General features: G+C 54.5%; 10 protein-coding genes across 10 annotated transcripts; 5 read left to right on the forward strand and 5 right to left on the reverse strand.

The window, feature by feature from the left end:
* Nucleotides 1-84: 84 nt before the first annotated feature.
* IWZ02DRAFT_372172 (uncharacterized protein) lies at nt 85-1,419 on the reverse strand (the record flags this gene model as incomplete). The annotated part of the gene is made up of 2 exons (XM_066764610.1): nt 85-940; nt 992-1,419. The coding sequence occupies 2 exons, from the start codon at nt 1,417-1,419 to the stop codon at nt 85-87; spliced, it is 1,284 nt and encodes a 427-aa protein (XP_066625283.1).
* Nucleotides 1,420-1,865: 446 nt separating this feature from the next.
* On the forward strand, nt 1,866-4,291 carry IWZ02DRAFT_181857 (ribonuclease H-like domain-containing protein). The gene is made up of 3 exons (XM_066762305.1): nt 1,866-2,616; nt 2,741-3,368; nt 3,415-4,291. The coding sequence occupies exons 1-3, from the start codon at nt 2,071-2,073 to the stop codon at nt 4,209-4,211; spliced, it is 1,971 nt and encodes a 656-aa protein (XP_066625284.1). The 5' UTR covers nt 1,866-2,070; the 3' UTR covers nt 4,212-4,291.
* Nucleotides 4,292-4,873: 582 nt separating this feature from the next.
* IWZ02DRAFT_488249 (uncharacterized protein) lies at nt 4,874-6,756 on the forward strand (the record flags this gene model as incomplete). Its single annotated transcript, XM_066769443.1, has 2 exons — nt 4,874-5,262; nt 5,322-6,756. 2 exons carry the CDS (start codon nt 4,874-4,876, stop codon nt 6,754-6,756), a joined length of 1,824 nt encoding a protein of 607 aa, XP_066625285.1.
* A 546-nt stretch (nt 6,757-7,302) lies between these two features.
* IWZ02DRAFT_181811 (uncharacterized protein) lies at nt 7,303-9,934 on the reverse strand. The gene is made up of 2 exons (XM_066762304.1): nt 9,615-9,934; nt 7,303-9,561 (listed from the first exon to the last, which is right to left on the reverse strand). Exons 1-2 carry the CDS (start codon nt 9,829-9,831, stop codon nt 7,736-7,738), a joined length of 2,043 nt encoding a protein of 680 aa, XP_066625286.1. The 5' UTR covers nt 9,832-9,934; the 3' UTR covers nt 7,303-7,735.
* A 726-nt stretch (nt 9,935-10,660) lies between these two features.
* On the reverse strand, nt 10,661-11,782 carry IWZ02DRAFT_488251 (SGNH hydrolase-type esterase domain-containing protein; the record flags this gene model as incomplete). The annotated part of the gene is made up of 6 exons (XM_066769444.1): nt 10,661-10,824; nt 10,927-11,323; nt 11,373-11,451; nt 11,506-11,545; nt 11,611-11,673; nt 11,740-11,782. The coding sequence occupies 6 exons, from the start codon at nt 11,780-11,782 to the stop codon at nt 10,661-10,663; spliced, it is 786 nt and encodes a 261-aa protein (XP_066625287.1).
* A 482-nt stretch (nt 11,783-12,264) lies between these two features.
* On the forward strand, nt 12,265-15,509 carry IWZ02DRAFT_181886 (chloride channel). The gene is made up of 3 exons (XM_066762308.1): nt 12,265-12,833; nt 12,926-15,090; nt 15,146-15,509. Exons 1-3 carry the CDS (start codon nt 12,428-12,430, stop codon nt 15,314-15,316), a joined length of 2,742 nt encoding a protein of 913 aa, XP_066625288.1. The 5' UTR covers nt 12,265-12,427; the 3' UTR covers nt 15,317-15,509.
* On the forward strand, nt 15,510-16,866 carry IWZ02DRAFT_181883 (uncharacterized protein). The gene is made up of 3 exons (XM_066762306.1): nt 15,510-16,430; nt 16,486-16,569; nt 16,634-16,866. Exons 1-3 carry the CDS (start codon nt 15,703-15,705, stop codon nt 16,743-16,745), a joined length of 924 nt encoding a protein of 307 aa, XP_066625289.1. The 5' UTR covers nt 15,510-15,702; the 3' UTR covers nt 16,746-16,866.
* IWZ02DRAFT_181884 (uncharacterized protein) lies at nt 16,867-19,240 on the forward strand. The gene is made up of 2 exons (XM_066762307.1): nt 16,867-17,760; nt 17,835-19,240. Exons 1-2 carry the CDS (start codon nt 16,988-16,990, stop codon nt 18,883-18,885), a joined length of 1,824 nt encoding a protein of 607 aa, XP_066625290.1. The 5' UTR covers nt 16,867-16,987; the 3' UTR covers nt 18,886-19,240.
* Nucleotides 19,241-20,194: 954 nt separating this feature from the next.
* On the reverse strand, nt 20,195-21,584 carry IWZ02DRAFT_430821 (uncharacterized protein; the record flags this gene model as incomplete). Its single annotated transcript, XM_066766109.1, has 2 exons — nt 20,195-21,164; nt 21,211-21,584. The coding sequence occupies 2 exons, from the start codon at nt 21,582-21,584 to the stop codon at nt 20,195-20,197; spliced, it is 1,344 nt and encodes a 447-aa protein (XP_066625291.1).
* A 1,593-nt stretch (nt 21,585-23,177) lies between these two features.
* IWZ02DRAFT_488255 (armadillo-type protein) lies at nt 23,178-25,028 on the reverse strand (the record flags this gene model as incomplete). The annotated part of the gene is made up of 3 exons (XM_066769445.1): nt 23,178-24,484; nt 24,537-24,782; nt 24,839-25,028. The coding sequence occupies 3 exons, from the start codon at nt 25,026-25,028 to the stop codon at nt 23,178-23,180; spliced, it is 1,743 nt and encodes a 580-aa protein (XP_066625292.1).
* Between the last annotated feature and the right edge of the window lie 174 nt (nt 25,029-25,202).

Consider the following 25,202-nt stretch of genomic DNA (forward strand, 5'->3'; position numbering starts at 1 on the left):
AAAGTTCGTGACATTGCTGGAGTCAGTCTGGAAGGAGAGAGCAAGGAGGCATCAGCTCCTGTCTACAACAGAATTCAATCGGTCTTAGATGTAAGACACTTTGACGCCCATACCGACTGTCCGTCTTACTCTCTCCCACGCTAGGCGCAACAAGCGCACCACCTTTTCCCGAAGATCCCGCCGGCCAAATGCCAGCGTAAAAGCTATCAGGAAAAGCAACATGCGCAGGAATGCCATGGGGTTCTTGGTCAAGTTCTGAGCGGCCTGTGTGAAGCTGGCTTTCAGAGCGCCAATCAAAGATCCCGCACGATTGGCAATAGTGTTAGGTGGGCGCGGTGGCAAGACCTTTTTCGCGGGGCGTGGGGGGCGTGCAGGTGCGGCAGCGGATCCAGTGCGATTGGCGGCGGAGTTGGGGCGAGGAGACTGAGTTCTGGCTGATTCGGCAGGACGACGAAGTCGACGCGCTTCACGATCCTGTAAGTCACGCAACCTGGCCTCTTCTTGTTCAGTCTCTCGACGCCTGACTTCAGTTTCTCGCCTTCTTTGTTCCAATTGCTCTTGTTGTTGCTGCCTCAACTCGGCTTCCCGAACTGCTGATTGTTCCTGCTCTTCCTTGAGTCCGTGGAGTGCCAAGAGAAAGGCTTCCTTGCGCTCGTCATCGAGGACTTCGCTCATGCTAATGAACTCGCGAGCATAATCCCACTCGTCGTTGCGCGGTAGCACGTGAAGAGCATAAAGCTCGAGCAATTTCAGGCGCGAATTCAAGTCTCGTGGGGTATTCGAGCCGTGGCTTCGGATCCCGGACCGCTTTTGGGTATGAAGTGGTGACTGCATGTGAGAAGTTATGTCAAACGTCGGCTGAGAAGAAGCGTAGAGGTAGGTTTCGAGGCGCTGTTGCGTCAAGCGTTGAGAAGGGGCGTGTGTCAACAAAAGCGTCGCCCTGGAAGGCTGTTAGCAGGAATACCTAGGCGCACGAAGTCGGGCGACGAACAAGTTGATGACGACGTCGGCATCGACGCTGCCTTCGACACCGCCATATCCCGCTTGAGCGACCTCTTCCCAGACGGTGCCATCGCGACACTTTGCCACAAGAGCTTTCCACCTGGTGCTACCAAAAGCGTGTTTGCCCTCCTCAGGTCCCAACTCGACGACGGAGTTGAGGAAGGTCAAGTAGAAGCTCCACACTTTTACTCTGGTCCCGCGGCTTGCCCATGCAATTGGGGCCAGAGGAGATTGTTGGGGAGCATCGTCTTGAGAATTATCGGCGGCTTCAGGAGCAATGACGGGTTCAATGGTTGAAAGGGCTTCAGGCAGGCGTCGGGTCAGGAAGAGCTGGGCTGCTTGGCGGTATGTCTTTGCGATCTGCGTGGTCTGTGGGCGCTGGGAGACGGAGAGTGACGTGACCGAGGTCGCGAGCATGGTCGGCGGTGAAGGGGCGTCTCTGTAGGACGAATGGAGAGTGGACGGCGTCATGCCATGGACGGGGGCGTACTCGGGGCCTTAAGGGTGTAGGAGAGGAAGCGGGTGAGCAAGGACATGGCGGCGGTGTTTTGGGCGCGTGGATGAGGAATGTGAAGCCGGCGCGAGGCTAGTAGACCTCGGCAAGTCGGAGATTGTCCGCCGTGCACGCAGACCAGACATCCAGCTATCAAGCCACATCGCAAAGGCTCTTGCAGAGCTGCGTTTCGACTGTTTGACTGTTTACGGCAGGCAAAACGAAACTATCGTGAGGTCGTTGGCCCGGCACGCTGGACGATGGCTCGGTGGCTCTCATGTAGTGGCTCACGGTGCACTGGCCGGCTCCCCTGCTGATTTCCGTCGACCTGCTCGGCCATCATTCGACCACCATACATAGCTGTCCTTACATGATCTTCCCTGGGCTGGATCCGACCTGACCATTGACTGGAGCCACCACCGTCACGAAACTTCCGCTCGCCCTCCCCGTTTGGCCGTTGCGGCAAGCAATTGCTGGGAGCGGCAAACGCCACCTCACTGGCCCTCTTTGCATCATCCATCCAAAAGAAACCATTTCGCTGATACCGCCTCTGCAACCTCTCTCCAACCGTCACGATGGACGTCGACAAGGTTTCTTTTCCAGGCCGGCTGCTGGAAATCATCGAGGCAATCTCAAAATCTCACTTTGTATCTTTTGATCTGGAGCTATCTGGTGTTCCGAGCAAAACCACTTCAAACACGCGCATAACACTGGAAGACCGCTACCGCGATGTGAAGGCTGCAGCCGAACGCTATCAGATTCTTCAAATCGGCCTGACTTGCGCTGAGCAAAACCTGGCCGAAGACAAGTATGTCCTGCGTCCATACAACTTCAACGTCAACCCTTTGCTCGATGAGCGCTTGGACATTGAGAGAATATTTGCCTTCCAGAGCGGAGCGGCAGAGTTTCTGTTGAGTCACGGATTCCGCATGGAACTTCCAATGACCAGCGGGGTCCCCTACTTGTCCAGAGACGAAGCAAAAAAGGCAAAGAAGCTTGCACACGCCAGATGGGACAAGTCTACTGTCCAGGATGTCCAGCTGCAAGAACACGAAGTAGACTCCCTCAAATTCGTCAAAAAGGTCCGCATCGCTGTCGACCAGTGGGAGCAGACCGGCAAGGTAAGTCGCAGGGGTGACATGGGGCGCGTTATAGAGGTCCCATGTGGAAGTTCCAGCGGTGCAAATGGCCAAGTCGTGCTTAATTATGTTCATTATTTCTTGAATCGCTCCTAACTGCTTCCAGCCCAGTCCAGACTTTCTTAACATCGTCTGTACGGATCCCACCGGTGAACAGCCCCTCTATCCAGAACTTGGCAATTTTGAGAAGCGGCTTGTGCATCAGCTCATCAGGGCTGAATTTCCTCGACTGGTTACCATCAGCAAGCCATCAGCCATTCAAATCATCAGATATGACGAGGAAAGAGAAAAATCAGTCCTAGAGTCACGAAAGAAGAGACTCAAGATGCAGATCAATCGTCAAATTGGATTTAGGTGGATAATCGAAGCCCTCTGCGGCGGACAGCTCGACATTGACACAAAAGACCTGATGCATGACGCCGACACTGGCCACGCGAAAGCAGTCGATGTTGACGACGTCAAATCACGCTTCAATATGGCTGCCCACGCCCTCAAGACCAAACGACCTGTTTTGGTGGGCCACAACCTGTTCACTGACATCATCTATCTCTACCGCACCTTCATTGGCGAATTGCCGGAAACGCTCGAGGAATTCAGGAAGCGGACCAAAGTCCTTTTCCCGCTGATAGTAGACACAAAATATTTGGCAACTCACAACTGCGGCGACATCAATCCCAAGTCATCATTGGACGAGATTGAGTACAAGTTGCGCAGTCAGAAGCTTCCCCTTATCTGTAAGCTCCCTGCAGAAGTTGTTTTGTTCATTGCTGACTCGGGCAGTGACGCACCCAAATCACTACAAATACCATGGATCATCAACGCTTCACGAAGCAGGATATGACAGCTTCCTCACGGCCATCATCATGGTCCGTCTTTCGGCCAAGCTCGAGTCTGAGGGCACCTATCTACAGGAAATGACCACCCCACCCCGGGGAGTCGAGGTCGGACGGCAGCACCTTGAGCAATCATCTCTCAGCAGTGCAGCGCCAGGAGTTGTGGCTGCTAGCAAGGGCTTGTTGACGACAACTCTTGAAAGCATTACCAAAATTCTTTCTGCGCGGACCAACGAGGAGGCAAATCCAGACATTCGTTGCGCACCAGCGGTGGATGCATCAACTCGAACACGGCCTCAAGCGCAGGACAATGCAGCCGCCGGAATGCCGAATGTCGAAGATATGACACTGGCGAACAAGGCAGGCGCAGCAGGCAAGAAGAAGAAGAAGAAGAACCGGAAAAGGAAGAAGGAAAAGAAGAGAGAGGAAGAAAGGGATACCAAGTCGGCAGAGGCGCGCAATGAGACCCGCTACTCGTCACAGAATCCATATGATCAACTAGCCAACGTGGATTCGGAGTTCAATGAAGAGGATGAAGGATTCGATGAGGTCGACACGTTGGAGTCACAGGGTAAATGGGACGAAGTGCAGACGAAGGCGGAGCAGGCACCTTTGGCGATCGAAATGGGCCAAAGAGAACCGATGGCGCTGATGCCCCGGTTCGAGTCAGACTTTTGGAGCGTCTATGGCAACAAGCTGCGGGTGTTCGGCACGGTGGAGAGCGTGTGGAAGTTGACAGAGTGAAAGAAGAAGAAGAAGAAGGAAAAGAAAAAAAAAAAAAAAGGCAGGGATACATGGGCGGAGAGCTTGAGCTAAGCACAGGGTTGCATGGGGTGGCGGGGATGAATCATGCGCGACAAAGGCTTGACTTTGAGTTTTGAACAAAAAAGGAAAGAATGCACAGATGGACGGCGTGCATATTCGCTGCTGCAGGGGATGTCAGATGTCAGAGAGATGGATGGATGCGGTGCAAGGGCGGTCGGTGGCGCAGGGAGAGGAGAGGAAGAAAGCCGATTGCGTCGTGGGCGGCCAGGGCTTAGGTTGTTGGGTCTTAGTGGAGTCGTGGAATCGGAGACGACGTGACGCGCAATCAGTAGAGCTTCACACCTCGGAGTCCCCCACGCTCTGGTGTTGATTATCGACGTATTTGGTGGCTTAGGCCAGTGCCAGGTCCCAGTGGGCGCCCTGCGCAAGCCCCCCCTGACCTGACGCCAGATGGTGTGCGCCTGTCGGTCAAGCTCCGAGAAAGCTCAAATGCCTCGACCGTTTCTTGTACCACCGAAGCGGCCTTCACACCTACCTGTCCTCGCCGTAGCCAACTCGCAAATTTCCAGTCGCTCTCTTCCCCCTTCACCCCCATCGCGAACGCCTCTCATTATTCGCGGCCGCGCGCCGCTCGCCAGACCATGTCCGTACAGGTATCGCATACGTCACTGCCCCGTCGGCCGCTGCGCTACATCGTCGCTGCCGCCATCGCCGCTTTCCTCTTCTTCCTGTGGTCTGCTTCATCCAAATCCTTCCGCTCGTCCTTTGCCCTGTCGGCCGCCGCCAGGAGCGCCATCGTCCCCGTCAACTCGACCCTGGGCTTCGGCGCCATCTACGTCGTCTCCAAAGAGAACTCGCCCCGCAGAAAGGGCCTGCTGCAGGCTGCCAATGTCACCGAGATCGACTTGACCCTACCAGTCCAGCCGCAGTGGACGCTGGAGGATGAGGACAATTTCAGGCTGCCAGAGAACTCGACGCTGGGCCGCGGTTCGCTGCTGGCCTGGCTGGGACACTTGCATTCTTTGAAAAAGTCTGGTCCTCCCAATTGGCCCTCCCAGATGCGTCTCTCGATGCTAACTATCTCTTCAGATTTATAGAATCCGGTGCCGAGACGGCCCTCATCCTCGAGGATGATGTCGATTGGGACATTCGTCTGCGCAGCCAACAGGCCCCCCTTGTTGCCTCAGCCGTCCGAGCAATTCTCCCCGACGCTCCTTTCCCCCGCTATCCATATGGAAATCCCAAAGATTGGGACCTGCTATACATGGGACACTGCGGCGACTATTGGCACGGTATGGACGTCGGTTTCGAGCCAGGGCACGTCGTTCCGGAGAACCTTACCAAGACGCCACACATTGCTTTTCACGACTCGTCGCTGCCCGACTTTGATAACTTGCACCCATGGACGACTTCGTTACTACAGAATCTCAACGTGACGGAGCACACACGGCTGGTGCACCGTTCGCGCTTCCCGCTATGCACTTTTGGCTACGCTGTAACGCGCATGTCGGCGTTCCGCCTGTTGACGGAGCTGGCTGGTCGCGAGTCCAACCGGCCCGGTGCGCATGCATATGACGTTACTATACTGCGCGCGTGCATCAGCGATGGTCTGCGTTGCTGGAGCATCAACCCGGAGCTTTTCCACCACGTCCCTGGGGATAGCATGATTGCTGGTATCGAGGGCCATCAAGGAATCCCGCCCGTCGATGAGAGCGGCTACGAACAGGTGCTGGAGCGCGGTGAGACGACCAACATTGACTGTGGCTTTTGGGATGGCGCGTTTAGCTTCGACGAAGACGACACACGGCGCCTCGCGTGGCTGCAAGAGGAAGCGGCGCGCAAAGGGCAGTGTCTGAAGAGAGTCGGGCAAGAACAGCAGTCGCAAAAAGAGAGTGTAGATCAAGGACACACAGAAGCCCGAAATCAAGAAGATGGGGGCTTAGGGTCCGGGGTCAGGGTCCAGCATGGTCAGGGCCAGGGAACCCAGGGTCAAGACCAGGGTCAACCGCAGGGACAAGCACCGAGTCTAAAGCAGAACCAAAACCAGAATGACGGGCACGCGGCGTGGACCCAAAATCAACGCCTTTCCCCACCTGGCCAACCTCAAACTCAGCAGAATCAGCAAAGCCAGCAAAACCAGGACAAACTGGAAAATTCGCACTGGGACTTTGATCAAAAGCTCCGCGGCGGTCCTTCCGGCGGCAGCGGCAGAGGCGGCAGCACGACCAGCAACCACGCCCACAAGAACGACAACTCCAATGACCAAGACAGCGGCGGTCGGTACCAGCACCACCAGCGCCCGCGCCCACCGGAATCCATGGACCTTTTGGATAAGGACTTTCGTGAGCAACTACAAAAGCTAGAACAAGAACAAGAGAACAAAAACCAGCAGCAGCAACAACAAACCGGCCGACAGGCACAAAAGGCGGCGATGAAGGAACAGCAAGGGCACTTGGAGCCTGGTCTTGAAGCCGAGAGCGAGGAGCACGTGGATAGAGGGGGTGTCCGGCAGGGGTTGGTGTAGCCTGCCCACCCTTTGAGTGCTTGGACGATGATGATTGTCTTCTTTCTTTTTGTATGAGTTGAATTTTTGGCCTTGGCCTTTTTTTTTTTTTTTTTTTTCTTTCTTTCTTTTGGAATTTGGGCATATGTGTCTGGGATCGTGCATCTGTTCTTTCTGTTGTTGTTGTTGTTGTTTGTTGAGCCAATTTTCTGCTGCTTCCGCGTGCGAAGTTTTTTGGGATTGGCATTCTGTGCTTTTTTAGTATTTGGTTGGTTGGTTGAGCATGCAGTTGGTTCGTTGATTGACTAGGTAGTTGATTGGTCGTGCATATCAAGTAAAGCGGGCAAGCGGGAGGCAGGCAGGCAGGTAAGTAAGGGAGAGCGAGCGCATGCATGCAAGCAGGCAAACCAGTAAGCAAGCATTTGTGAAGGATAGATAGATATACCACTTCTTGTTTGTCGCGTAGCGTTATCAGGCCGGGGAGGGCGGGCTGACGGACGCATAGCTGAGAGAGACAGGCAGACTTTCAATGAAGCAAGGAAGAAATTGAAGCATGAGCACATGTATGTACCTACCTATCTATGTAAACAGACGGACTGCCGCTGGTATGGTATGTAATTTGCGCGCTCTGCTCGGTGTTGGGCACCCAATCAGCCCAATTACCTAGGGAATCAAATGTATGTACGTAGGGAATGTATCATGGAACGACATCCGGATACCACAGACGCCGCCAGCTCTGACACTCCCTCGCATTGGCACGATACACTGGCTTTGAATGTCGGCACGACATGTTTTGCAGGACAGGCAGACAGACAGACAGACAGACAGACAGACAGACAGGGCGGCATTTACTCGACTGGGTAGCTGGAATGCTTGATAGCGTTGATGCACGCGACGAGACGACGTCCAGGAGGGACCCACACGACATCTACCTCTATGATTCCTCCCATCCCGTCCCCTCTCACCTTGCTCTTGCCCATCATGCATGCACTCACATCCATCACTTGGCCGCGCCTCCACCACCGACACCAGCACCTCCTCCGCCCGCGCTATTCAACCATGCAAAAGCCGACGCGCCTCCAACCGGGTTTTGATTCTGTTTGGAGGGACCAGCGGGTTTCCCGCTGCCCGCCGACGCGTCCTTTGCAGTCCCACCGCCGCCAGCACCACCGCCGCCCTTGACGACCTCGGAGACGGAGATGGCGCGTTTGGGACCGCTGCTGCTACTGCTGCTGCTGATGCCAGGTTGCTCGCCGCCGTCCCTGGCTTGCCCTGATCCCCATCCCGCCGCTCCTCCTCCTGCCGCCGACGATACGCTGGTGACGCGCCTGCGGCCCTCGTCAAAAAAGCGCGATGACGATGACGACGCGCCGCCGCCAGTCGTCGTTGTTGGCGTTGACACTGCGCTCGGCGGGCCACCCGCGCCCGATGCGACGGATGGGTTGCGCGACTGAGTGCGGATGGGCTTCAGAACCTTAATGCCCGTGTCACGGCGCTGATATGTGTTGCTGCTATTGGTGCTGGTACCACCACCAGCGACACCCTGTTGACTGTTGCGTCCCAGGCTGGCCCAGTCGGCTGTCGTTGTAGGCGTGGTCGAGTCTGATTTCTCCGACTCGATGCGGCGCCAGTTGCCCCATATGGCAGAGGACGACGAGTCGGAGCGCGAGACTTGGGATCGAGCTGGGGTATGGTCCGAGTCGCTGTGCACGTCTTTGTTTTGGTCCAGACGGTTGGCTTGAGACGATCCAGGGAGACTGCGGCGGTCCGAAGTAGTAACATGATCATCTTCGGAGAATGCTACAGTGGTGTGACGATCGTTGGATTGAGCTGCTGGGGTTGGAGACGCTTGCTTAAGACCCTCGAGAGCCATCGGGGACCTCTTCCCTTCAGATCTACTAGACGATCCCGGTGCACCGTCGAAATCTTGAGAAAACACGACCCGCTGCTCGTGGGTAGATGTCTGCAGTGTTTTGAAGGTGGATTCGTCTTCGGGGCGAACCAGAGGAACGGAAAGCTTGTTCCTCTCATCATCAAAGAGAATCATGCTATTAGACGAGAATAAGATGTCGGCGCTGTGGTGTCGTAACAAGTCACTGCCCAGAACAACCTTGATTGCCTTGGAATTGGCACCATAACTTTCCACTACCGTAAAGTCAACCTTCAAAGACGGTAACTGCGGGGTGGGACTGCTCGCTCGAGATGACGCTGGGTACGGTACAGCCTCTGGGAGATACAGCTCGAGCTTGATCTTGCGGGTACCCTCGTCGTCACGAACGATTTGGCCTTCATACCCGAGCTTTTCTATGAGCTTCATGTCCAATGACGAAGTGTACGACCCGGAACAAACGGCGGCGTATAAGAGAGAGTCGTGCTTGAAGCTCGTGTTCAACCAGCATCGGATGACGGCTGGCACAGTACCTAGAAAGAAAAGACCAGGGGCGATTCGAGGAACATCCAGTGTCGAGGCATCTCCAGGGAAGGTTGTGTCAATACCCAAGCTGTTGGCTCTTCCAGATGTGGCTGAATGTACTGATGCAGCAGCTGAACTTTGACGCCCGTCCGACTTGTGCGAATAGCTTCTTTCGGTCATGGGATGGCCCCCAAGACTACTCCCAGTCCGCGGGATCAGATCCATGGAGACTCTGGAGGCGTGCGACCAATGGCCTTGGTTTGCAGTTTCGTCGAAGCGGACGCTGTTAGCTCGAGAGGTGGCACCTAGGCGCCTGGGTTCTTCCTCCGGATCAAGATGCAGACTTCCAATCAAATTGCTGGACTGGTCATCGAAGGTAGAAAAGGCATCGGAATTTGGCTGCTGCAGAGGCACTGTAATCGTTGTCAACATGCTGTCGTGGTGAAAAGACGGGAGCACTTGGCACCTTGCTGTGGTGTCCCACCCAATACGCTCGGGAAAGGAGACGAAGTCCCCCAAACGGATTTGACCCGAGCATCCTCGTCCTGACGCCTTTCCAGGCGAGAAAGACGATCCGCGTGCTCTGCCTGCGTCTGCTGCACTCGTAACATTTCCGAATGGAAGCGCCAAATGTCGTCGCGTGGAGTGAAGGGAATGCTCTGCGGATCCATCACAGAGGTCATCGAGTCACCCAACACAGCGAACCAGATGTTGGCTCCGTGGACCGAAAGTGCGATTGCGCCGGGAGCAATCAGCACTCATAACCAAAATGCGCAGCGGGCCCCCTCCACCACTTCCTCCGTCACCAAAGTCCAGGTGGACACGGGGAGCGACTTTCCGTGGCTGACCCCAGTATTGTGGCTTCCCTTTTATGATTTTAGAGCCTTGATTATGGCTGCGATAGACACGACTGAGGAGTGTGGGACGTTGGGGCGTAAAAGTCGAAGGGACTAGCTGGCGACACTGGACGCGGGGCTGCGGAGACGTTCGTAGAGGCGACAAGTCCAGGGCAAAGGGATGCCTGTGGAGAGAAACGGAGCACGTCGAAGCCGGGCGCAGCGGGGTATCGAGCGCGTGAAAAAGGGCGAGAGCCAAGGCGTGGCGAGTTGAGGTGGGAGGGTTGAGAGCGAGCGAGGAATGTAAGTAATGGGAGCAGGAGCAGCACGAGTGTGGGATAGGGTTTTGGGTGAATGGCAAGAGTGGAATATTCAAAGATGGTATTTGTCACTAGTGACAACGAGGACACAGCGCGGGCGCAGCGGTGGCAGAGTATGAGTGAGGGTGGGAGGGTGCGAAGCCAGCGATAAAGTTGGTGGTTGGTTCCCATTACATGTGCTTTCCCCGGGGCGAGCTAGGTAAGTAGCATTGAGACCAGACGTCCTGTCGTCCAGTGACCGCCCTGACGCCGTGACATTGCATGGCCGCCGCTCGCTTGTTTTCCTGCGTTGCATTTGCAAACCAACTACATCAATTTCTTCCGTCTACACTGCTCTAGATACGAAGAGGCTCGCCTTATTTGCTGCAGCCGTCTTCAAACCTCTTCCAGGCTTCACCATCGTTCCAATTAGGAAGCACGGGAGGCAGCTCGTCGGCAACCAGGTCGGGATACGCGCAGGCAATCAGGCTCTGCAGCTCTTCAACCACAATCTCGTACGCCTTGGGCGACAGATGCAGGCCTGAAAAAAATCGTTCAACACTCAACGCGCACAGAAACGCAGGAGGAAAAAAGGAAAAACAAAAAACAAAAAAAAAAAACCAAAAAAAAGGCCAAAACGTACCGTCGTACATGAGCTCTTCGATGAGGTCATTTCTCGGGACTGATTTGCATCCCGGCAGCGGCTCACCGGCCACCCAGCCAGCCCTGCTCATGAAGATGGTCCAGAGGTCTAGAACTGGGATCCCGAGCTCCTCGCCAACCTTGCGCGCAGCGTTGGCGTACGCCTTGGTCTGCTCTGCCGTGCGCTGAAGACCGTTATGGCCCTTGGCCAGATCTGTAGCCTCCATCTTCCACTCATTGATTGGGGGAGGTGTGATGATGATCAGGCGAGGGTCTTGCGCCTTGACCACATCGTGAGTGCAAATCGTCTTGAGATTTTCAGCGTACTTTTGCAGTGGGACATGCTGGCCTGTCGAGCCACCTTTGACACAGGCGTCGTTTGCCCCGAAGAAAACAGTCTAGGATTTCAGCCATGAAACGAGGGCGGATGAGAGCGGGAGCACCAACCATCAGGCGGACAATGGCATGGTCTGGGGTAGGCATGAACCTGGGAAGCACCTTGAGGGCCTGTTCGGTGGTATAGCCGCTGCTTCTAGTCAGCCAAAGAGGATGAAAAAGGCCAAAGCCCAAGGCCGAGTACCTGAAGCCGCGATTGACGATATCCATACGGCGAGCATATGCTGTGTGAAGAAGTCAGTCTAATCGCGGCGCGAGCAGAATGAGGCATGTGATGGATGGCAAGTACCTTCGGACAGGGCGGCAGCAAAGCCGAAGCCGTCATTGGGCGCAGAGGCCTGGGTGATGGAGTCTGGCGTCCAGGCCAGGGTCAATTCATCTTGTCAAGGGGTTGCAGTCGGGGAGGTATGTCTCGCACCTCCGAAGAGAAGAAACTCGTCGTACAGGGCAGGCTGGGACATGGCCAAGATGGGTCAGTCAGGGATGGCTGAGTAGGGAGCAGCACGCGGAGACGCCTTCGGACTGACCATGGGGCACGAGTGGGCTGGGCGGGGCACAGGATTTGGAGGTGTGGAGGGGAGCAGAGGAGAATGCTGAGAGGTTTAGACGGCCGTTATCAAGGGCGCCTGTTCTGCACCGTCACTGTCGGTCGGCAGAATTGAATGGATGCTCAAGTCTGCAACAACATGACGGAATTTGAAGCTTGAAAGCATTTGCCAAATACAAGCATGGATGATGCCGGGGTTGAGCTCCCGTGGCTTTCTGCGAAACAAGAGGCGACAGAGGTAGGTACAAACAATGCAAAGGGTCCCTTTGGACGTTGTGTAAGGAAGCCCAAGAGGCTTGGACCGTTGGTGGTGCTAGTTCCCGAATCGTCGCATCGTCCTGTGCTCTGCTCGCGCGTGCCCTCTGATGCTCCCCACCCCCCACCCCCCGTCGGAGTCATGCACCCTCTCCATGTCAGCACCCATGCGGAGATCCTCACAGCAAGCAGCTCACAAGCTACCTACCTTAACTGTCGCATCTCATCTGTCCGCTAAATACCTACCTACCTCCTCCATCCTCCCGGCCCCGTCAGTCCGCGAGCCTCGGGGCTATCCGTCACCATGCCCAAATCAGTCTCGTCCTTCTACGAACACGATCGCTCCGACGACGACCCCGATGACGAGCCGCAGTCGCTGCTCGACTCGTCCTACTATCTCGATCGCCAGAGTGCCGGCGGCCGCACTGTACCACCTTCGCCCGAGGCAGACCGCAAGTTCGGGCGCTCCCAGCAGCGGCCCTCTGCCATTGATCTGCACCACCACCTGCCCAACCGCACCGTCGACGAGAGCTCCAGTCTATTAGGGAATAGAGACAACCTCCGCGCTTATGCGACGACGCCTGCCACCCCGCGCCCCTTTGCGGGACGGCACAACAGCAGCATTAGAAAGAACCGTCACGCTAGCCGCAGGCAGTCCTTTAGCAATCGCCTCGTCGACGCTCTGGGTGCTGAGCGCCGCCGCACTCTTGGTACGTTTGCCTGTCAGCACCCTGCTTTCCAACACGCACAGCTATGGCATACCTGCGCGACTCGGATTTCGATTTGCTAATGGCCGAGGTAGAGGCCGATTTGATAGAGTCCCGCCAACCTGTACTTCGTGACGACCGCGTCTGGTACGACCAATTTACCTCAACCGACTGGGTCCACGACAGCATCGCCGACGCGTACCGAGTCAAGAACCTCCGCAATCGAAAGGATCTGAGGGGAAAGATACAGGCATGGTTTGACGGCGCCCAGGGTTGGGTCCTCGTGGCCATCATCGGAGTCCTGACCGCCATGGCTGCCTACTTTGTCAACGTCACTGAGACCGTTCTCTTCGACTACAAAGGCGGATATTGCAACACCCACTGGTACTGGAACAAGAAGAAGTGTTGTCTCGGTGCTACAAGTTGCTCCGAATGGGAGTCATGGTCCAACGTGGTCTTGAACGAGAAGATTGACGACATCTGGATAGAATATGGCGCCTTCATTCTCTTCGTCGTTGCCTTGGCCATGTTGTCGAGCTGCCTCACACTGACCACCAAGACCGTTATCCCCTCACGGTTCTCCTTGGCAACCCTCGATGAAGACCTGGGCGCCGAATCTCTCACCTCAAGCTCGACAAAGTCTGGTAAAAAGGACGAAGGCAGGAAGCGCAGCATCAGTCCTCTGGAAGAATTGTCTGAAAAGCGGCCACCAATGGTGTACTACTCTGCAGCCGGCAGTGGTGTTGCCGAAGTCAGGGTCATTTTGAGTGGATTCGTGCTTCACGGCTACCTTGGACTGCGCACGCTTACCATCAAACTGGTGGCTTTGGTCCTCAGTGTTGCCTCTGGCCTCAGCCTAGGCAAGGAAGGCCCATACGTCCACATTGCCACATGCATAGGAAACATTGCCTGCCGTTTGTTTGCCAAATACAACCACAACGACGCCAAGCGCCGTGAAGTGCTCAGCGCCAGCGCAGCCAGCGGCGTGGCCGTAGCTTTTGGCGCTCCCATCGGCGGCGTCCTGTTCAGCTTGGAGGAAGTCAGCTACTACTTTCCTCCCAAGACTTTGTTCCGTACCTTTTTCTGCTGCATAGCGGCGGCTCTCACTTTGAAATTCCTCAATCCTTACGGCACCGGGAAGATTGTGCTGTTCGAAGTGCGCTACCTGACAGACTGGAAATTCTTCGAGCTCATCGCCTTCGTCTGCGTTGGAGCCCTTGGGGGTCTCCTGGGCGCGCTCTTCATAAAAGCCTCGAAATTTTGGGCCCAGACTTTTCGTCGCATCCCGGCTATCAAGAAAACGCCTCTGCTGGAAGTTTTTCTTGTTGCGCTTTTGACCGGAGTCGTCAGCTTCTGGAACCGCTACACCAAACTCCCTGTTACTGAATTGTTGTTTGAGCTCGCTAGCCCCTGTGATACGTTCACAGCAAGCGGCACTGGACTTTGCGCGACCAAAGAGCGCATCCCTGAAATCATCCGGTACCTTTTCATCGCCTTTGTTATCAAATCCCTCCTCACGGTCATTACCTTTGGCATCAAACTTCCCGCCGGCATCTACGTTCCGTCCATGGTGGTCGGTGGCCTGATGGGTCGTATGGTTGGGCATATTGTACAATACCTGGCCCTGCACTACTCCTCGACCGGGCTTTTCGGAACTTGCCACATTGAAGACAGTCCCGAATCGTGCGTTGTTCCTGGTGTCTATGCCATGGTCGCTGCGGGCGCAACCATGTGCGGTGTGACGCGCCTCTCTGTCACCCTAGCTGTCATTCTCTTCGAGCTGACTGGGTCCCTCGATCATGTGCTACCCTTCTCGCTTGGCGTCTTGGTCTCAAAATGGACGGCAGATGCCATTGAGCCTCTAAGCATCTACGACTTGCTTACCAACATGAACGCTTACCCATTCCTCGACAACAAGATCCGCCCCGTCTTTACCTCTGTTTTGGGCGACATCACACCGCGGCCCCGGGAGGAGCGCGTGATTGATATCACGAACTCGCCTCTTGTGCCAGCCAAGCAACTGCGCACACAGTTGGGTCATTTGCAAATGGCTGGCGAACTCGACGGCGGGTTGCCCATCGTGAGGGACGGCATTCTCGTGGGATTGATTCCAGCCCCAGATCTGGAATTTGCTTTGGACAAACTCAACAGCGAGGAGAACTCTTTGTGTCTAATGTCGCCTGAGGTGGGCTGGAACGCGCGAGAGGACCCCGAGGGTGATGATGACGACCCAACTGATTTTACGCCACACATTGATCCGGTAAGTAGCTATCCACCATTACTCGTGACCCGTCCCCACGACTGACGACGAATAGGCACCTGTGGCTCTCGAATATCGGTCTCCCATGGATCTCGTCTACGAGTGCTTTGTCAAACTCGGCCTGCGCTATATTTGTGTTCTGAAAGACGGTCGATTCGCAGGCCTGGTCCACAAGAAGTCATTTGTCAAATACATGAAGGATGTCGAGGAGGGCCATGCCGAATAGGATCAAGCACGCTTGGTCCAGATGAGGAAAGGCGACCACAAATCGGGGTTAGCAGTGTCAGGGCGGAAGAAAGAATAAGATCGAGGTTAAACGACTTCGACGACAGAGACCACTGGGTTGATGGTAAGTGGCTGGTCGGTGGGTTCTTCTCCTATGTATTATACTGTTTCCTTTGGCTGATGGTCTTTCGACGCCACTGCCATTTCGTTTGAAGCATTTTTCACGTCTCTTACATCCGCTCTTTTTCGCTTCTTCTATGTTTTCCTCTCTTACGATGACCATGGATCTGGCTTCATCGATTTCACCTTACGTGCCTTCCCGTCATTCGTTTTCCACATTCAAACGTTGGTTATTTGTTAAGCCATCATGCTCGTCTTTGTCTTTGGATGCGGATAGATTGGTTTGGAGTGCAGACAAGTGCTGACCTGCTTTTTTTTTTTTTTTTTTTTTTTCACCAACTCGTCGTTTCGCGTGAGAATGTTAGCCTGTACAGTATAGACTTTCGAGTTCCCTCTCGGGAGTGCCGGGATCTTCCAGATCCTTTCAGGCGGGCGCAGCAATTTGTGAATATGCTGGTGGATAGAAGAGTGGGTAGGAGACTGAGAACTCGGAGAGACGAAATCTTTGAAGACTGTGATGAGATGGCGACGGTTGAATCAAGACCCTGCTGTGTGCATCCTTGCTCGCGATTTACGGCCTCTGCTAAAGCAAGGAGAGTTTGGAAGTGCGAAGCACATCTGAAGACAGAAGGTGGTCGTGGAAGAATGGAGAGAGAGTGGTTAGGGTTGGAAATCTACCTGCAACTCGTCACGGAGGCGTTCCCAACTTCTCTGCATCCACTCTGGCTGACTCAGGTTGCGTCGGACTGTATCCTCTCGCCCTGTCAGGAGGCTGCTGAGCTTGTTGTGGGGTTGACGACATTGCGCATAACTGATGCAACTGGTCCAGCCCACCGAGATCTGGAAGTGGAAGTTACGACTGCCTCCCAAACCAACCTGCAACATGCTCCCATCATTCCACCTGTCCATACAATCTCTCTCAATCGCCATCAGTCGTTGAGTACTCTCGCTCGATCACTAGCCCCATTCTTCCCACACACCATCGCTATCGCACAGTGTGTTCCCAACGCATTCACTGCCCCCGTAATGTTTGGTACTGACGAAGGACAGAACATGCCGTCGAGCGACTCAAGCTCCAGTTCTGGTTCGAGCCCACGTCCGGCCCACAAGAACGACCCTCGCCAAGTTGCGCCGGTGAGCAATTCCTCTTTTAAAACTCGTCCTACTCTCGGTGGCTTTGTCTCAATCGCTAAGCCAGGATATCGACTGGTACAACACCGCTACGATTGAACCCATCATTCGTCGATACATTGTCGGTGAAAGACCCAACGAGAGTGACATCAGTCGCGCAAATAGATGGCACGCTGTGAAAGACTTTCTTATGAGGCTTAGAAACTCCCCCCTCATGGGAATGGTTGCAAAACGGGAAATCAGGCACGAGGAAACAAGGAACCGCGGACCTCATTTCGTTGCAAAGCGAATGTGTGATGAGGACGGCGATGGTGGACATGGCATTGGAAAAAGGAAAGGGAAAGACGATGTTCGCACTCCTGGCCATGATGCTGAGCTGGTTTTGACAAACTTTTAGTCAAGCACGCCAATCGGGAGAGAGATGTGGGACCCGCGCATTCGAACAGAGACGTCGGAGTCGTCTGAGAACAGAGAAGACTGGCCGACTCATCCCGTTTTCATCAAGTCGGACATTTACGTCACCGTAGACGACGCAGAGAACAAGAGACGGCGCATCTCTGACCTGGCTGTGATTGGATTCCAACGCATCATGAGAGATCCAGGATGGCGGAACGGCGAATTCGGCAATTGCGATGCCAGTTGGGTGCGCAAGCTCGTTGTCTACACGTCGAGGATTTTTACCCGCGACGGCCTCTACTGTGTCAGTGATACAGTCTTTAGTCTACGCAGATACTTCGATACCAAAGATCTTCCGGCAGCACTTCAAAGTCTTCGTCTGAATGACCTGGAACAAGAGCGCATCAGCCCCTCGGCGGATTTCCGAGACTTCATGACTCTTTCTTTGGCGTCCAACAGAGCCCATGAGATCAATAGGATCAAAGACCTCCTTCGAGGACAGGATGACGAAATGCTCGAATTTATGGGAACTAACCTGGAAATTGCATGGATTATCGGTGCCGACAAGAGACGAAGGAGGACTATGAAGAAATGGAGCGCCGAGGACATCATACTCGCCTGGGCAGCCATGCAAGTCGACCCAAGACTGAACTGGAAAAACGCCAATGTCGGAGACGAACTCGACGCCTGCGTGCAGCACTTCAAGGGGTCAATCGCTTTCGGACAACACATGCTCAAATTTGAGGAGAGGTTCTCCAAAGCCATTTTTCTGTTGTTCCCGCCTGGGTGGGTTAAGATGTGAGTGAGCACTATCCTGGCTGCGCGCTTCTCTTCATCTACCAAGCAGCCTGCTGAAACTTTTATACGTGCAGTTTCTTCGATCCCCTGCGCCCAAAATCGGCCCTTTTGACTCAGAAAATCATTGATGATCTTTGCGAACATTGTCCAGAACTGCCGGGCGTCGTTCGCCAACTCCAGCCTATAGTCGACATCTTGACCTCGACCAAACCTTTCTCCGAGCAGTCCTTGCCCAAATTCGTCGTTGAAGATTTCGAGTTGTTTGATGGAATGGAAGTCTCCCTGGATTTCCTTTTGGAACCACAACCTATCGACTCCTCGAGCGAGGGTTCTGATTCCAACGATAGTTCCTGTTCCAGCGGATTTGCAAGCGAGAAGGATGAGGTGAGCGTTTCTCTAGAGTATGGTGAGGAAGATGGGGGGGAAGTCTGGATCCATCCTCGAGATCTCCGTTTCGCCCGAGCCGCCAAGTCCGCGCGAGAGCTGTTGGGAGCCCCTAAACCTGCCGAGTTCATCACGGCCGCCTTGGCAGCGCGGCGACTGTTGAAAGCTTATGCCAGACTCACCGCGGCCGGCTTGGATCTGTCAACGACGATCAGACTTGAAGCGGCAAGGCGCTTGATGATGCAGATTTCCAGAGCGTTGCTTGATAATTTCATTCGGGTACATCAGGGTGCTTCTGCTCCTCCAATGACCAGCAAGCAGGAGACTGCAGTCGACACAACTCCGGATGGCTCGAAGGAAGAGGTCGAGAAAAAGAGCCAAATCAGCATGGCTGAAGCACTTGCTTGTCGTGACAGCGGAAAAAGCGCTCAGGCAAAGACCGTTTTCCGCGCCATTCTCGAACACGAGATGGAAAAGATCAAGAACGGCGAGGCTCCGGACAAGATGAAGGTCATAGCGGCTGGGATGAAACTCACGCTTGTCCGTTGGTCTGAGAATGACGGCACATCGCACGAAGCACTGGCAAAAGTCATCGCTGGCCTCAATGAAATTCAGGTTCCGAGCACCAACGGCAGCAAATCTGGCGACATCATCGCGGAGTCTTCCGGATACAGCGCCAGAACCCTCGATGACGACGCCAGTAGCCAAGGCGCTAGTCCTGTTGAAGACGCTCGTTCCTAGGGAGCTGGTGACGGTCAGAGTGGAGCTGCGCATGTGAAGGTTGCTGGTAATGTAGACGTTGCTTCCGGTAGCAATAACTTTCAATCTTGTCCGAGATACTGATCCTACTATAGCCAGTGGAGGATTGATGTCGATCGGGGCGCTCATGCTGCGAATCCAGATGGAGTGGACACGGCTTTTGAAGATAGCTGTAGAAATGCGGAGGAGACTGTTTCTTGATATTTCTCCACTTTTGTCCGGTGCGGGGAGTGTTGGCGCATTCGTTTGGTTTTGTGTCCCCTTTGGCCCTATCCAGCTGTTTTGGAATAGAAAGGCAGAATGAGAGGCTACTACAATAGCCAAGCAAAGACAAATCAATATTCTTCCCGAATTCAGCGCCAAAAGTCAAAATTCAACTCGGAGATCGTGAAGACGACTGCTCGCAATGCAAGACTGGCAACAAAACATGTCGCTTCAGGCGTAGCATGGACACTGCACCATGATAATCCCGCATCACAGTGACAACAGCGCGACGCACACTCGACCGACTGCTAAATTTCTCCCATCGACCGCTCATCTCACCAAACCTCAGTTTCCGGCTCAACCATCACCCAGCGAACACCTTCCACCACCCACACGCGCCACATCTGACAACAGCAGCCACACCTAGCCACGCACGCAGTCAGACACTCCAAACATCACGAACCAAAATCACGACAAGAAAAAAGATGAGAAAGGGGCGGGCAACCAACCCCCCGGACGCAACAAGGCGCGCGGGTGTACCTGCGTAGGGCAGGCGCCCGCCCGCCCGCCCACCCACACCTACTGTACCGCAGTCCGTCCGAAACGGGGGAAGGGGGGGGGCTCTGTCGACGCGGCTTTGCTCGAACGGGTAAAGGGGTCGTTGTGGCGTGGGGTTGTGAACCTGGGTTTGGTGGAGAATTAGCGCGGGCTCGATCGTGGGGGTTAGCTGCGGTAGCGCATCCGGTGTTGAGGTTGGAGGTTGGAGGTTGGAGGTTGGAGATACTGTGAGGTTTTTGTTGTTGGGCGGGCAGGGACAAAGGGGTGGGTGGGTCATAGGGGTAGAGGCACGTGGATGGGGAGAGTGTTGATGGAGATAGGTAGGACAAGGGGATTGTGGGAAAAAAAGAAAATGTTGAATGTTGATGCGAATTAGAGCACAGAGCTATCAGGAGGCTGATGGGTTGGTTGTAGTCTATAATTTCTAGAAGATCAAAGGTAAATGGTACCAAGACAGCCGTTAAACACCTAAAATGAGTCCCAAAGACACAATCATTTCAAAAAATCTCAGGCGGAGGATGTCGACACCTTAAGGCTTCTTCCACGCATTAGGATCAACCAAATAAGCGTCTCTGAGCGTCGCATTGTTGCCAAAGTCAGCCTTATCGGTACCAAAAGTGTTTGCAGTAAAGGCGAGCGAGTTGTAAATGGTGTAGTGGTTCGAGACGTCCTGGCTGGGCCAGTGCGGGTAGTCGTAGTAGCCCGTGTTGGTTGCGTACGTCGTGTTCCAGGGCAGCATGTAGAAGGCGCACTGCAGGCCGACGGGGACGTCGTTCTTGGCCAGCACGTAGGCCGTGAAGAAGTTGCAGGGACGGTACGTCTTGGTGCCGTCGGCGTTGGTGTCGGGCGACGCCGCGTTGGTGGCCGTCTGCTGCGAGCAGATGCTGGCGCACACGCGTGGGTCGTACGGCTGTTGCAGCGACCTCATACCCATGTATGTGTACAGCTTGGACCTGCCGAGGGCGTCCTTGTCTTCGAAGACGGCCGGCGGCCAGAAGAGAGCGTCGATGCTGGCGTTGCCGAGTTCAACAGGTGGATAGTAGCCAGGGATGTTGTTGTAAATATCCGGCCGCTTGACGCCAACCTTGTTGTAGCCGTTGGAAGCGGTGATGGCGACTTGGAAGTTGTCTCTCCACTGGCCGGTGTTGGTGGCAAGCGAACCGTTGACGTGGAAGCCGTACAGAGTGCAGCCAATGAAAGTGATGGACGGTGGATTCTTGTCGGGGAGGGAGCAGGTCGTGTTTGCGCCGGGGTCACGCTCATAGTAAATATCGAAACCCATGCAGAGAGGCTCGTTGTCACAGTATTCAGCGCACTTCGAAGTGTTGTAGGAGTCCAAGCTCTTCACTGTAAGATAGCCCATCATCTGCAGAGAGCCTTTGACGTTCGAGAACGCTTGGGTGTAACCAGTAGGCGTGGGTGCATTCACAGCAGCACTAGTAAGAGTGCCATCATTCACCCAGTCACTGATGACAGTGCTCGTAACAACGGGTCCCTTGCTATCCATTGTTAGTTGGGCTCAAAGTCCAGTCTGGAAAGACTTACCCAGTGTATGTTGCACAGGAAGTTGACGAAGCGGCAGCTCCGCCATCACGCTCCTCAAGCTCACGCTTAGCAGCAGCTGACTTAGCATTGCCAGGCATGGTTGTTGGAGCAAGCGAGAGATTAGGGCTGTTTGCAACAGTGATGCTCGAAGTGGCCTTGGAGATGGCCGAGGGCAGGTTGTAGGCTGAGGTCGCAATAGACTGCGTCGTCGCCACAACACCGACGTTGGTCGGTCCCAGTGCCGCAGCGGGAAGCATGGCGATAACGGATTCCGCAGCGGCAGCAACCGATTGGAAAACAATCTTTTGCCTCTTCTCCAGAGGGCTGGAAGCGGCCAGGCCAAAGGCCAGCGAGAGAAGGAGAGTAGAACGCATCATGAAACGATGCCAAAGATGAACTGAGAACTGAAGCACCAGAGAAGATTGGAGCTGTTGCGGATGATGGAGATAGTTCTGGTGGAGAATTCCTCCGCTTCTTATAGTATTGACAGCAAGCCACGAGGTGTTTGCAAAATTGGCCATTCAGGAGCCTGAAAGCCTCCACGTCGGCCCATGTCGAGATGCCCAGAACTGAGGACCCATAGCGAATGCTCAAAGGATGAGAGGCGGTGTACGTGACCGGCCATTCACACAACGGACCATGGGGCCGCGAAATTGCCTGTCAAAGGGCACTGTGGATAAGGGCGTTTTGGCGTTGACCCATTCAGGAGGGAGAGCGCGGGAGAGAAGCATTAAGCGAGCCTCGCGCTGCCTGGAAGGGCAAGTCTTGGAATAGCCAGGAGCCCCATTGCCTTTTTCGGTAAGCAGCAGCTGTCCGGCAGACGCCGCAACCAGTCGCTCTGCTTACGCCCCACCGGCTCCAGCCGACTCTTCGTCTCTCCCCAGCGCCATGCCTCACATCAGTCTGCCACTCTGCATCTGTGTTGACGGACACCTGTGCGGCCCGGGGCTTCGTATCGATTGGCCTCAGCAAGGGGCTCTCCTTTGTCACTGCGTCGCGCTTGCGGGAGTCCTTGCCAATTGAACCAGACGGGCGCTCCGTGGCTCTGTTCGCGTCTCCTAGTCTGTGATTCGTCAATTGGCCAAGAAAGACAAGCGTCAATCGGCCGTTAGCTGTCCTTTCTTGGCACGGAGCGTTTCCAAATTCTCGGTCGGTTAACGTTGCGTGACTGACGCCATCAAAGAACTGTCAACATCCGTCGACGTTTCTTAATGTTTGTTTTTCTCGGCTTTGGAGAGGACTCACGTTCAGCCAGCCCGACTGAGCTCCGTCTGTAAGCGAGCTTCCCCTCATCTCAGGTCCACGTGGAAAGCCAGAGCCAGCGCTCGGGAGAAGCTGATCTAAAAGCACGTGGCGGCTCTGCCGAAATTGCTTCTTCTACAGGGTCAGTTCAGCGCGGCTGCCAAGCTGATAGTTCTTTGCTAAAAAGGTGCAAGACCTTGTGGCACATCTGAGCTCCACGACACGTGTTGAACCGTCAACTAAGTTTGCAACACTTCGTCAGGGGAAAGTCTCGGCTTGTCCCGCCAGCCCCCCTGGCCAGAATCCAGGGAGCTGTGAAGCCATTCAACGATAGGCCGCGAAGCCTCTCCAAGCAGAACTGGGTGTTTGAAAAGGCAATTTCCTGGATGAACGACGCCAATTGACGGGCGCTACTCACCTCATTGTGGACTCACAGCCTTGTTCTTTCAGAAAGAAATGCCCGAGATTCTTCAGCTCGAGGTCCTGGCTTACAGCCATCAAGCCAAAGTGGGGAAGAGGAGCGGTTTGCGTCGCACAAGGAGATGCACGTCAGGTGACAGACCGAGAAATAATCGATGGACAAATGAATGTGGACAATTTTAGTGGTGAAGGCGCGGAAAAAGAGAACTAGATTCGATTCAGGCGCAATGAAACTGCTCCAGGTCGGGTAGACTTGCTGGGTATGCTGTTTTCCTTCATATCTGGAGATTTGTATTCTTGCAGCCTTAGTTGGGAATTGGTTGGCTTTCCTTAACGAGGCCTTCAAACTTGGCCTTGAGCTCATCATCTTCAGCATGCTGCGCTAGAAGATGAAGCAAGGTCGACGAATTGCCCTTATTTGCTGCATTGTCTCCAGTGAGGGCATCCTTCAATTTGGCAAATGCCTCTTCATCTCTGAATGCCTCAGCAGTGATGCGAGCACCCTGTTGGTCAGCAGCCATCAGACCAAGACCGAACCATGCCTCTGCGGCCAAGACGGGAACCTGCTCTTGCTTGACCATCAAAAGCAGTGGCTTGACAATATCGTGATGCGAGAAGAGACGACCCCACAGCTCAGTCGTCTCCTCCTGCCGTCCTGACCCTTCAGCCTCGCGGAGGCGCCGAGACATGACCACGAGCAGTCTGCCGACCTCAAAAGCCGTCCTTGTTGCGCTGGTCGCCGCAAGAAGTTTCTCCATAGCTGTCTCGTGACGGATCAACTTGGCTGTATTGTTGAACGAATGGTTTGTGAGACGCCGGAAGATGGCCGCAATCTCAAAGTCCAATTCGGGCTGTTTTTGGGAGAAAAGCGCCGTACACACTGGTATTGCATGAGCTTCGCTGACAGTCTCAACATTCTGCTTTGGTTGCGCGAGATGTCTGAGGTATCCAGCGGCGAGGAAGAGAAGCGTTCTGTCTTTCTGTGTTCTTAGGATGTTGATGGTTGGAATGTGCCATTGCTTCTCCTGGACCATCCTAACGTTTGTCTCATCCGAGATGGCAAGGTTCCCCAGCAAAATGCACGCGCACGTTTGGAGGATCGGGTGTCCATCAGTCAGCCACTCTCCCTGCTCTACAATGAGGCGACTTTCCAGATTGTATTTGCGGGGAAAGTCGTCTGAAGCGGTGATGGTAGCCAATTGGTTCATAACAAGACCAGTCGCAATCCGAAGGTCTTCTTCGAAACTCTTGTGCTCTTCCTCAGACATGGCATGTTTAAGCACAGCCAGCTGATCAGTTTTTTTCTTTAAGAGGCTAATGATCTGTTCGAATCCATCCGAAAGGAGGAGCTTGTTTTGGATAGTCGGGTCCTGCAGATAGACTGATGCGGCGGCGATGATGCTCTTGAAATCCTCCCATTCCTCGCAGCTGGCGGTGTATTTGATAATGGCCTCGAGGCAGTCTTCGGAACCTCCAAGGCCGTCTTCTGGCAGCTCATTCGTGACCCAGGCCAACAACTCACAGACCTGACTTATCATCGGATTATCGTCATCCAATAGCTTTGTCAGGTCTCGGTCGAGCCTCAGGGCCGCGGCCTCTTTTTGTGCAGGTTCTATGACAGTGAGCATGTGCTTGGGTATGACTGTGGTCAAGTAGCGACTTACGGTATCCTAAACAAATGTTGTATAGCACGCTAAGAGCCACTGTCTGTAATTCTTCCTTTCGCAGGCAAGCAGCAATCTTTTTCATAAACGGAAGCGTCACAGATCGGGAGTCATCTCGGTCTGCGACGCTATTTCCAATAGCTCGGAGGAGTTGGGTCGATGACGTTGCTGGCAGCGCATCCGGATCCAGGTTGTCGAGATAATACTGTAGCAAGCCCGATTTTTCGACCGGCTCTCTCCACTTTGCTAGAATACAGTGTCAGAAACGTATGCAGGGGTGATGGAGCTTGGTGGGCACTCACGGTTGCGGCATGTGTTGGCGAGTCGCTCAAGCGCGTCGTTCCATGCCTTTGGCTCTTCGCCCCACAGCTCTTTCAAACAGGCTGGTAGCGATCTGAGATCATTGATGTCCTTTGGTTGCTCCGGATCTTCGAGATAAGAGACCAGGGCCTTTTTAAAAGAGGGGGGTGTGGTTCCAGAGGGCCACTGCATGTCGCACGTCAGAGTTTCGCCGGGTTAGCAGGTCACAACACGGTTGAGGATGGACTTGGAGTTCCAGATTGCAAAGCTCGATATATCAGCAGTATGACAAAGGCTTCTGCGAGATTCTCGAAAGGAGACTGCGAGCGATTCGCGGTCACGTGTATGATGCCACCTTGTTGGAAG

Source organism: Phyllosticta citriasiana, assembly GCF_038021145.1.
Source record: "Phyllosticta citriasiana strain CBS 120426 chromosome Unknown IWZ02scaffold_3, whole genome shotgun sequence".
Taxonomy (NCBI): domain Eukaryota; kingdom Fungi; phylum Ascomycota; class Dothideomycetes; order Botryosphaeriales; family Phyllostictaceae; genus Phyllosticta; species Phyllosticta citriasiana.